Source organism: Anastrepha ludens, chromosome 5, assembly GCF_028408465.1.
Source record: "Anastrepha ludens isolate Willacy chromosome 5, idAnaLude1.1, whole genome shotgun sequence".
NCBI classification, from domain to species: Eukaryota; Metazoa; Arthropoda; class Insecta; order Diptera; family Tephritidae; genus Anastrepha; species Anastrepha ludens.
Genome location: NC_071501.1, coordinates 69,422,658 through 69,435,088, shown reverse-complemented (window position 1 = coordinate 69,435,088; position 12,431 = coordinate 69,422,658). Strand labels below are relative to the sequence as shown.

The 12,431-nt window shown below is 37.6% G+C and overlaps 1 protein-coding gene across 1 annotated transcript; it reads left to right on the top strand.

The window, feature by feature from the left end:
* The first annotated feature begins 11,240 nt into the window (after positions 1-11,240).
* Positions 11,241-12,105, top strand: LOC128864174 (C-type lectin 37Db-like). Its single transcript, XM_054103705.1, has 3 exons — positions 11,241-11,472; positions 11,530-11,638; positions 11,700-12,105. Exons 1-3 carry the CDS (start codon positions 11,269-11,271, stop codon positions 11,963-11,965), a joined length of 579 nt encoding a protein of 192 aa, XP_053959680.1. The 5' UTR covers positions 11,241-11,268; the 3' UTR covers positions 11,966-12,105.
* The last annotated feature ends 326 nt before the right edge of the window (positions 12,106-12,431 follow it).

The following is a 12,431-nucleotide window of genomic DNA, read 5'->3' as shown; positions in this document are numbered from 1 at the left end:
GTGTGAGTGCGCAAGGCTGGGTGTTCTACTATATAGAACGCTGGAGGAATCCGCAATGAACAGCTTGGTAGAAATTGCAGGAAAGAAAATAGATGACATTGACAGACTTATGGTTTTGTTTATGGTTTATTTATGGATATGGTTTGATTAAGTAACAGCAGTGGCTAATTGAGTCTAGGGTGTGTCACTCAGACAGCATGTCTACCAATGAATAAGTTTTCTTGCTTCGCTGTTCATAAAGCACTGAAAAACATTAGCTCTTACTTAATAAAAATCACTGCGCTTAAGACCGAGGCAGTAACATATTGTTGGACTTGTGGGAGATTATCAATGCGGGTTTAGAATCGGACGTTCGACAACAGATCAATGCTTTATCATGTTGCAAGTATTCGAAAAATGTTACGAGTTCAACATTAATCCACACTGTTCTTTATAGACGCTTGCTTAACGTTTGTTAAACTCAACAGAAAATATATCGAAGTCACCTAGAAGTACTGCGTATACCACAAAAATACATAAATTTGATCAATATGACTCTTATACACTGAAACGTTAAAGTAATAATGATTGGCGAAATATCTGAGGAATTCGAAATGAAATACAGCGTGAAGCAAGGTGACTCACTATCAACGCTTTTATTTAATTTAACACTGCATTCAGCAATAAACAAAATAGCTCAAGGTGGCACAATATTTTATAAATCTACACAAATATGCGCATACCCTGACGACATTGTGATTCTTGCGAGAAATAGGCAGACTCTTCAGAACGTTTTCATGCGCTTAGTGCAAGTTACAAGACCAGCTGGCCTCAATATACCAGGTGTATACCTATGAACTGAGATTATCTGAGGCTTTTTTTCAATTTCAAACTTTTATTAACAACAAATGGTTACAAATTTAATCTTCAAAATAATTGTCATCGCTAGTGACACATTTTTCCCATCTCTCAGGCAATTTGTGGATAAGGCGCCAAAAAAATTGACCGTCTTTGGCCGCAAACCAATCATCGAGCCATTTTTTGGCTTCTTCGTGAGAATTGAAGCGCTGCTCGGAAAATGCGTGGCCCATCGATGCAAACAAATGATAATCGGAAGGCGCAAAGTCTGGTGAGTAAGCCGCATGCACCAGCGGTTCCCAATCGTACGTCTCCTCCAATTCCCGGGTCGCTCTTGTTCGATGTGGTGGTACATTGTCATCGAGAGAAATTACTTTGTTACGCCGATCGGCATATTCTGGGCGTTTTCGGTGTATAGTGCTGTTCAAATCGGCCAATTGTCGTTGCTAGCGTGCACCGTCAACTGTTTCACCTGGTTTTAATAGCTCGTACCAAATCATACCACGCTGATCCCAGAAAACACACAGCATTGCCTTGCGGCCGAAGCGATTTTTTTGGCCGTTGTTTTTGGCTTGTGGTCGGGCGGACCATACGATCGTTTACGCTTGGGATTGGAGAAATACACAAATTTTTCATCACTCGTTACGATTCGATGCGAAAAAGACTTCCTTTTGAGCCGGGAGAGCAGCATTTCACAAGTGGTCTCACGATGTCGGCAAATCGTAGTTTGAAGGCACGAAATTCGACATTTTTAAGAGGAAAAAAATGCATTGTTGTATGAAACGTAACAAACAATGAAGTGAATATTGTTGACAGATGACAGACGAAAAAAACAAGACATTTGGGAAGATTTAAAAATACTCCTAGCGACATCTATGGACTAATAACTGAAAGTCTCACTTCATAAGTAATATACCTGGTAAATGATGAAAAGACGAAGTAAATGACACGATCCTTTCATGATAGTCACATCCGAATGGGAAATTATGTTTTTGAGTTCACGCAAGAGTTGAAATACTTATTTTAAATAAGGATGTGTACTCATCTATGCAAGACCGTATTCATACAGCTAACAGAGCATACTTTGGCCATATCAAACTTTTGAAGTCTTCATTGATATCAAAAGAACAAAAACTCCAGATGTACAAAAGATGTATAATAAGACCCGTTCTCACCTAAGACTGTGAAACATGGGTCCTTAAAGTTAATGACGTGAATTTACTGATGCGATTTGAAAGAAAAGCTCTTAGGAGAATGCTCGGCCCTATACGATTAGAAGACGGTACATACCGTTTACGGTACGAGTATAACCACGAGCTCAGTGTTTTAATCGCGGGAAGAAATGTAACGCGGTTCATAAAGTCCCAACGATTACGGTGGCATGGACACGTTTTAAGAATGAGCAGCGAAAGAACGACCAATAAAGTATTTGAAGCAAACCCTGTAGGGGCAACACGGTGAGACCGGTAAAGGAGACGATGGTTGCAAGACGTAGAAGACGTTATACGAAAGATGAAAATATCACAACAAGCGGACTGTTTAGAAGAATGGAGGCGTATTGTAGAGGAGGCAATGGTCCACCCCGGACTGTAATGCCAAGACAATGATGAACATAGGACCAAATTTTGCTACTTCATGTGAAAAATGGTACTATTTCTAAGACGTTTACAACAACAAAGCAGCTTTTTGGAATCTGTATTGCGAAAATTAAAGTGGGCAAGCATTTAAATTTTACAAAAGATACAAACCACATCCCATGCTTAAATGAAGTCGCAGAAAATGAAATAGAAGTAAATTTAAAAGAACAGGCTGTAGTAGAAATTTACAAATCCCCCAAAATTGTAAATCCCCCAACTCCGAGTGGCGGTGTCCTTCTAACTTTTGACCGCTATAATCTTAACGAAAAATTTATGCCACGGTAAGATCGTTTTACCCATACCCAATGAGATGTATGTACTCTCGATTTTTTTGTCCCACAAAAAAACGCTGCCATAAACCCTCTGTTTACGACACATGTGCTCTCCTCCCCGAAAACCCTTAACCATGCACCCGCACCCATTGCGTGAACTGCTCTGCTGACCACTTATCCTCAAGTAAATTTTGTCCATTGCCATTGAAACTGATATAGGCTGCAAGCTATGGTCTTGGAAAACTTTTAAACTCTTTATACCCACAATAGTTGTAGGTGATTGCCATGGTGGAAAGTGTTTTAGAGGTGTGCTACTTAGAAGACCGTTGTGCCACTCTGACTGAATTTGACAGAATCAGCTGATAGGTTGACGGTGAAGCGGTTTGTTTACGAAACAACTGAGATTGAGCTTCTAATAAACGAAAAAAAATCAACCAATGACACTTGTTTGCTATGTGAACAACGACTGATTAGACGAGTGTGTGAATACATGTGTATCACACGATCTTGGTGGCCAATCCCCTAATACCAGACGAGAGATAAATTGCTTATCGAAATGACGGCGCAGTCACTCCATTGTTTCACGGGTTGTATGGCAATTAGCGCCGTCTTGTCAACACAGTTTCTCATTCTCAGCTGTCAAACAATAGTTGTCGATTACGACAGTTCTCATGCAGCTAGAAAAACACCCGACACCGACGATGGGTTAACCCATTAATGACAAAGTATGATATATCATACGCAAAAAGGACTTTTTTCAAAAATTCACTAAAAACCCAGTATTATATAAAAGCTTTTTATATTTACATAGCGAGTGAGATAGAAGAGTTATTTGAAAAGAAAAGGTTTTTAGTTGTCATTTAAAGCTCTTTTGTTTACATTTTTCGCGCCAATTCATATAGTGTTTTTCGGAAAAGTGAATAATGCCACGCAGGTGAGTTTTATATCTTAAAAAACCAAGCAACAGTATTATATACATAAAAACGTGCATTACCTCAAAGTTGAAACCATGAGGAATAGAATGCATATAAAATGCAGTGAAAAACTTGCCGTAAAATGTGTTTTAGCTTTTTGTAAATCATTGCGTATGTTTTATCATACGTAAACGCTATCCCAGTTTGGCTTTACGGGCATTCATATATAATATATTACCTTTTTATAGACAAGCAACAACTGAGGAGATAATTGGATGGCTCGAAAATCTGAATGAGGACGATAATGCAGACATTATAGACGACATCAGAAATGCCATATCAATCGATGTGACTTTATTTCCACCTGAAGAACAAGAGTTATCCGATTGCGATGATGCAGATGAGGACTATGAAGATACACTGGGCGACTTGGGCCGTGGGGTTCTAAAAAGTCATGCGAGATAAAAATTGCCTATTCAGAAGTGGATAATGTACAGTTTTTTAATGATGTGAGCAATTCAGAAACCTCGCGATCAGTGACTTCCACTCAATTTTATGAAATATATACAAGCACAGACTATAAAAAAAGCTGTAAACAAAGGAGAACACTTCGTTCACCCTAAATCTTGAGGAATTGTACACATATCTAAGCATACTTATACTAAGTGGGTACAACAAGGTAACTATTCTCAACCATGATTTCACTTGATTACCTGATAAATTTATTAGCTGCATTTTTAGGTACCAGCTACTCGGATGTACTGGGAGACAGAAAGTGATGTGTACAACCATTTAGTGGCAGGTTCAATGGCGCGGAATAAATTAAAAAAAATGCATCCGTAGCTTCATTTCAATGAAAGTACATAAATTGATGTGAATAATAAAGCATTCAAAGAGCAGCCTCTTCTGGATCATTTAAATACAAAATTTAAAGAGCTTGGAAAAGCATTTGGAACTTCATTTTCTGTAAACGAATCGGATGGAGCCTTATTTTGGTAAACATTCTTTCAAGCAGTTTATACGTGGAAAACCTATACGGTATGGGTACAAAATTTGGTGCCTGTCCACTTCAGAAGGGTACTTGTTGAACTTCGATTTGTACACCGGAAAAGGCGTGGTTCGATCTAATGAGCCTTTAGGTTTGTCTGTCACAAAGAATTTATACTGTGGCATAGTTTCCGAAAACAGCGCTGTATTTCTAGATAACTATTTTAATAGTTTCGAATTATTGGAAGAGTTTGATTCTAAAAATATAACAGTAGTGGGAACAATTCGCTCGGATCGCATAGAAAATGCACATTTCAGCATCCTCTTTTGAAAGGGGAAAGCCGAGGCAGTTAAATCACAAAATATTACTCTAGTTAGGTGGAATGATAATAATAACGTCACTATTGCAACAAACTGTAAAAACGATGACATAACGACCACAACAGGACTATGCAAAAGATATGATCGGCAACAAAAACGTAGACAAGACGTAAAGCAACCAGTAATCATTAAGGAGTATAATTGCGGAATGACTGGAGTCGATCTCTTCGATCAGCAAAGGGCAGCTTACCGAACTCGGATTAGATCAAGGAAATGGTATTGGCCCACTTTCAGATTTTGTCTAAATAGAGCTATTGTAAACTTATGGACGTTATTACGTAAAGCTTATCCAAAAGTAAATCTTCTCGGATTTAACCGACGTCTAACAAGAAGCATTCTTTCAAAATCAATAGAACTTCATCCAGTTTCAGCACGAAAAAGGAAACGAGAAAACGAAACTAAATACGATGGAGTTGAGCACTACGTAAATTACTCAAGAACTTAAAGCCGATGCAAGTTTTGTGGCAAGTGTACGAAACTTATATGCATGAAATGTAATTTCGGATTGCACCCATATATGTAACTGTATTTACAAATATAATATAACTGACTCATCAAATAACTAAGAAATTTAAAAATGTATAGATGTATAATATGTCACTTTATAAATTAAATATTGATTTGAATTCAAAACCTATGTACATATTGTACAATAATTTTATTTTCATAGAAGTAGCTCTCCGAATACGCTTTGCCACGTCTAAATCTTTTGAGATAATTTTTTGAAAAATGGAAGGAACCGTTTAGCATCAACACAAATATTTGGTGAAAATTTCAGTCACATATCTTAACCCGTTTTATGTGTGAACATTAATGGGTTAATTTTTAAGTTCCGGCCCTATTGAATTCGAAAGTAGTGGAACGCGGCCTGTCTTTACAAGAAACGGATTCTTTCAGAAAATTCCTTAGAAACACTCACTTAAATCTCTCTTAAGCCCTGTGCACATTATGTGAGTGTACACCCATCAATACATATACATAATACTCTAATGTGAAACAGTAAGCAAAGGGCCAATAAACATACATTTTAAATTATTTCAGTGGTTTTATTTGGTGATATACATACATATAATATAATACTAGAAAATATTTGTATGTACATATGTATTTATGTAAACATACATATATAAAATTAAAAATTAAAAAATAAGTATTACGACCCGTTACTTAATACAATTTGCTTTTCCTATTCATGAGTGCGCTTTAATATGAGCAGTGCATTCCATTCTCACTTAGTGCCGCTCACTTAACATAACGGCATTGCTGACGCCTTCATTCACACTGCCATACCGACAGTGCCATAGTAAGCGCCATCTATCGGCGAAGTCTTTTCAATGCTTTTGTGTGGAATGCATTCCACAGTGTGGAAAGTGGGCAAAGACAATTCGGTGGAAATTTAGTAAATTTCACTTCCTGCATACATTAGATTTTTAATTTATGATTACTTATTAAAACTTTTCAGTAATACATATATTTAATTTAATTTAAACCTTAAGGAAATGGTTTTTATATGACAAAACGTACGAAGCTGTATACACACAGTGAAGGACTTAAGACTGCATACAGCACATCATATTTTCTTATTTCCGAGAAGGCATACACCTATTGAAAACACTGCTGATGTAGTTTTTTTCGGAATTCATAAATTTACAAAAATTAAATTGTTTCACTTTAATAACAAGAAAACAAAACAAAAAAAAATAACTAAACAACAAAAAGCTTCAAACATCCATCTGCTTTGGTTTATTCAAACAAAGTAAAAATTGAAAAAATAGATTACTTTACATTTATCCGTTATTCGCAAATTTCAGTTGATAAATCGACGTTGCTATTACACACATACATCCATACATGTGATAATTCGTATGAATTCATAGGAAAATAAAAAGTCAATCAGCCGACCAAAAGCGATCCAGAAAAGAAATAAGCTCCATTTTACGGAAAATCGACCAAAATCAGAAAATTAGTGCTTCGAAATCGGTCCAACACGTCGTTGGGACATCCAGAAATAGTATTCATCCAAGAACTATTAAGGAGATATCTTAATAATAGCGGACATTCCAGCAGGACACCACGTAAAGCAAAGTTTCTTATTTTGATCCCTAGAATATGATTTTCACAGAGCAATGGGCGATTTTTTTGCCTCCCCACAAATCAACCCGACCTAATGGTCATATAATGGTCATTTACTAACGAATCGTAGTTCAGTATACAGTAGATTCTGTTTTTATGCGGTAGATACGTTCCGCAAGAAACAGCATAAAAAAAAAACAGCATAAAAAAAGCTACCAGTTCTATAGTAAACCTATAGATACGTTTCAAAAGTGCTAAGAACCGCATGAATCTGAAATAATTAAATAAAATCGCATAAACAAAATATTGTATTTTTGAAAATTATATCTTTATTTAAGAAACGTCAGAGTCGAAAAATAAATTTACGTCAGAAATAGAATCAGACAATACCCATTTGTCGCGTATTTGTTTAGGATTTGGCGTAAAGTCACTTTCGTCACTTGAGGAAATGTACCCGTCTGATCTAGATGGTTATGCAGGCGGTCCCATACTTGTAGGGTTAGCATTTCTGATGTAATCTGTGATGAGTTTTTGCTTAGCTGGTTTAGAATCTTGTTTATATGTACAATTCCCGACAGGTCGACATGCATTTTTTAATTAAAAAAAAAAAACCGCATAAAAAAAAGCCGCATAAAAACAGAACCTACTGTATTTGGAAATGATGGCCGGTCTAAAATATGGAGGAGCAGAAATGCGGATATGGAAATGAAACATTTGATTCCTACTGTCAAGGATGGCGGTGGTAGCGTAATGGTTTGGCGTTGAAAGATGACCTTTATTGAAGGAACTATGGACTAATATAAATATAAAAACATGTTGGAACCACATCTAAAGCCATTCTACTGATGGTGGCGGCTTGTGTCTTGGGCAAGGTTGGGGTTTCTAGCAAGACAATGAATCTAAGCATTACATTATGCTCACAGAAAACTAAATACACCGGCGCAGAGTCCGGATTTAAAACGGATAGAGCATGTTTAGGAGCTTTTAGAGATGAAAATTCGACGAAGTCCAGTAACTGATGGGAAATTGCTAAAGAAAAAGTTAATGGAGGCATGGAATCAAATAACACAGGAAGAGCTTATCCAACTAGTTGGATTAAGGCTACGAAACCTTCAAGCAGTGGTTGATAACGGTGGTGGACCTAATAAATACTACAATACATACAAGTTTTTAAAAAAGCTAGTTTTAAAATTAAATTTCCGCCGACGTGGAAGTGAAGGGGCACCGAAAAAATTCGGAGATACTCAACTACTAGAGACGTTTGGTGACGTGTGAGATGCTTCTTGAACGGCAGAACAGAAAAGGTTTTCTGCATCGCATCGTCACTGGCGATAAAAATGGATCTATTATGATAACCCTAAGCGACGAAAATGTTGGAGATTTCCAGGTAAACCAGATCCATCGACAACGAAAAAAAAATATTCATGCTCCAAAGGTTCTGTGGTGCATCTGATAGGATTAGAAGAGCGTCATCTACAGGGTTGCCAATATTCCACGGACCCATTTGGCAACCCTGTATCTTTTGACAGAGACGTCAGATCGCTTAATGACATACCGCGTTGGAAGCGTCAGTCCAAGCAGATTTTTACCATGGAACAGTACACGCCACGCGAGCGCTCCCAAATTGTTAAAATTTACATTCAACAAAAGAAGTCAATTGTGAAAATTCAACGTGCATATAAAAAATTAAATAATGAGAAAAGTGCTCCTTCTAAGAACACCATTAAACGTTTGTACGAAAGGTTTTCGACTGGTGATGCTCTTTCTAATCCAAAGGGGCCAACCCAAAACCGACCAAGGCGTTGGCAAGGACATCCCAAAATCGCCGTTCTCAGCAGTTGGGCATTGCTCGGCCCACTTTACAACGAATTATCCGCATTGATTTGCATTTATTCCCGCATAATATTCAATTGACGCAAAGATTGTAGCCTGCGGACAAGCCTCGTCGATTGGAATGGGCCCAAAGAGTTATCGAAATCCGTCGGGTCCGTCGAATATGGGCAACCCTGTATTATGAACTCCTTAAACCATCTGAAACCATCACTGGTGATCATTACCGACTGCAGCTACTGCGATTGTCAAGTCAAACGAACTCCGATTTTGCATCAAAGGAATCCGTACGCCGCCTGAAAGATGGAGTAAAGTTGTAGCTTCGAATGGCACACGCTTCGCATAATATCCTGTATTATACAATTATTTAAATACCCATTATATTATATACAATATATATATATAATTGGCGCGTATACCCTTTCTGGGTGTTTGGCCGAACTCCTCCTCATATTTGTGGCGTGCTTCTTGATGTTGTTCCACAAATGGAGGGACCTACAGTTTCAAGCCGATTCCGAATGTCAGAAATTTGTATGCCATTGCCTGCCGAGGGGCAACCGCTATTAGACATGAAGCACATCATTAACGGAGATTGGGCCTTATCAGTGAGGCCTTAGACCTAGAAAATCCACAATCGATCAGATATTCACAATACGCAAAATCTTGAATAATACTTATGAAAGGAGAATAGACACACCCCATCTTTTTGCCGCTTTTAAAGCTGCGTTCGACTACACTTAAAGGAGTTGCCTTTATGTTGCGATTTCTGAGTTTGGTATCGTCGCTAAACTGTCCGGCTATGCAAAATCCAGTAGAGCCGTTAAAACTTTGTTTATCAAGGAACCAGCACTAAGAGTTTCTCTTACAAACAAGTGCTACTTGAGATTAAGTAGGCAATTGAGTAGTGAAGTCCTCTCTCTACGAACAAAACTAACACTTTATAAGGCTCTCATCATGCCCGTTCTAACGTATGGCGCAGAAGCTTGGATGATTACAATATCCGATGAGGCGTCCCTTGGAGTGTTTGAGAGAAATATTATGCGAAATACCTTTGACGTTAGCGATGAGCTGTCTGAGCTTAATGACGACATAGATATAGTCCAGTGGCAACTTTAACTGCGTCATGTCGTCCGAATGGAAACAAACGCTCCGGCTCTTAAAGTATTCGATACGGTACCAGCTGATGGTAGCAGAGCAAGAGGAAAGCATCGTTTGTGTTGAGAAGATTAGCTGGAGAAGGAGTTGGCTTCACTTGGTTTGTCCAACTGGCGCCGATTAGCACGAGAAAGAAACGACTGGCGCGCTTTGTTAAACTCGGCTAAAATCGCGTAAGCGGTTCGCACCTATCAAGAAATATATGATAAATGGCTTGGCTTGAAAAATATAACTGTGGGTCGATAGTTAAAAACTAAGATTGAGTTGAGGTGTCACTCTTTACTGTAGCTAATCTTATTGAAGAAGATGTACTCGAGCGAGAGTCTCAAAGATTTTCCTTTGAAAGCCTACAAGAGGAATCCGTACCAATTTTGTAGGTGTTGAGAATGAAGTGTTTGCAATAAAGCGATTTTCACTTTGATAACTTTTACAAGGCTTTTAAACTTTCACAAGGCTTTTAACAAATTGTGACCTCACAGTATTATTGAGTGTAACACTGTGAATTAACTCGCTTTTTGTATGGCGAACATATAAGCTTACCTTTTGGTATTATTTTTCAATCTTGCATTGCTGGAAGGTCTTTCCATATAAGATTGCGCTCAAGTATATGGAGATTTAAGAACTATGCTTAACATTTAGCTTTATCTTTATTATTCAAAGTAAACCGAAACCGAAAGTGGTTGATCGTTAAGTCACGGGACTGGAGTGAGGAGAGAAGACACGTATGCAACGTCCTTTGTATTGTTATCGGTGGGTAACTTAATGGGTTGTCGATTCCGCCTTCCAAAACTGGTAGCTCGACTTCTGTATTCTAGATTTCAGTGCTGTTATTATTTGGCAGAGTGGTCCTAGTATCTATACAAATAAAATAAATTAAAAGATATATTTTCACGAATATTGGCACGTGACATTTTAATACATAAAATATCTTTCAGCTAATAGAAAAAAATTGTTTCAGGTAGTAGATTTATGATTGTAATTTATTGCTTGGGCAAAAAAGAATTCTTAGAGATAAGCCCCCATTCAAATTACTAACTTGCAGTGATACCGAAATTGAATGCACACACGTGTAATAAATACCCGAGCTACATACATACATATATGCATACATGAAAATTACTATAAAACCTCAGTAACTTACTGAATCGCTTTAAGACTCGATATTTTCCCCGTAGTGGAACAATGCAATTTTTTAGAAATATTGCGTTCGCGCTGGCGCTCACTTCTCTCTCATTTATTGGGCAGACCATGGCAGACTGGGCCATAGAGGATCCCGAGTATACGACAGACAGTGTGAGTTGGGAAAAATCATCTCAAAGTAAGACCCATGTATCCTATACCAAACCGCAAACCCTAACCGATAATTATATTGTCACCCTGATTAAGGTAAAGCAGTTCTCATATGAAAAATTATTTATAATAAAAATTCCTTCTTCTCTACAGTTGAACTGGTATGCGGCTTATGCATTTTGTGAGCAAAATAACTGGAGTCTGATCCAAATTGAAACGGCAAAGGATCAATTCGAAGTGCAAAATTATCTAAACTTTTTTAGTAAGATCGAGTCTATAGAAATATTTTGAATATCTATGCATTTAATTCTGTTTCATCTTAGATCTTCAAGCTAACGACTTCTGGACAGCCGGCAACAATTTAGCAGATCTGCGGAACTTTCGTTGGGACTATGATGGACCCCAATTTAGGTTCATGAATTGGGAATTTGGTCAACCTGATAATTCGGAGGGCAGAGAACATTGTGTTAAATTGATCGAAAATTCTTTGCAATGGGGCGATGATTCTTGCGAGAATAGTTATCATTTCATATGCCAAAGGTTTTCTCATAATAATACCGAGATGTCATACGGTTATGGGTATATATAAGAAATCACCTGTAGAGTTTGTAGAAAACTTTAAAATAAAATTTGTAATCAAGTTTTAATAATGTCGTCTTACACATACAATTCAATGACGTGCTCACCGAACGATTGTTTGTAACAGCCTAACGAGTTCGAGATAGATATAGGCAAACGTTTCCTGGTGTTTTAAGCTTTTCTTGTTTTTCTTCCTATTTTACCAGCCGTCAGTTGTTTCTGTTGAACTTGGTCCTCCTATTGTGTTCACAGCAGCCCTTACTTTGAAGTCCACCTATGGGTGCCGAATCAATGGATTTCTACAATTGTGCATCATTGCCAAGAGACATAGTCAAATGAACGTAAATGTTGTCTTCTTTTCCATTTCATAATTATATTCTATTATATCGCACAGTTCCTCACTTCATCGTTTTCGTCTTTCACGTAGCCGACTAGAGAAAAGCCACGTATTTCGATAATAGTTCTACCGTTGTGCG

Bases quoted from the DNA above. Each gene is read 5' to 3' on its own strand.
- LOC128864174 (XM_054103705.1), top strand. From the start codon at position 11,269: ATGCAATTTTTTAGAAATATTGCGTTCGCGCTGGCGCTCACTTCTCTC. The intron at 11,473-11,529 runs GTAAAGCAGTTC...TCTTCTCTACAG, and splicing joins ATATTGTCACCCTGATTAAG to TTGAACTGGTATGCGGCTTA. The intron at 11,639-11,699 runs GTAAGATCGAGT...GTTTCATCTTAG, and splicing joins AAATTATCTAAACTTTTTTA to ATCTTCAAGCTAACGACTTC.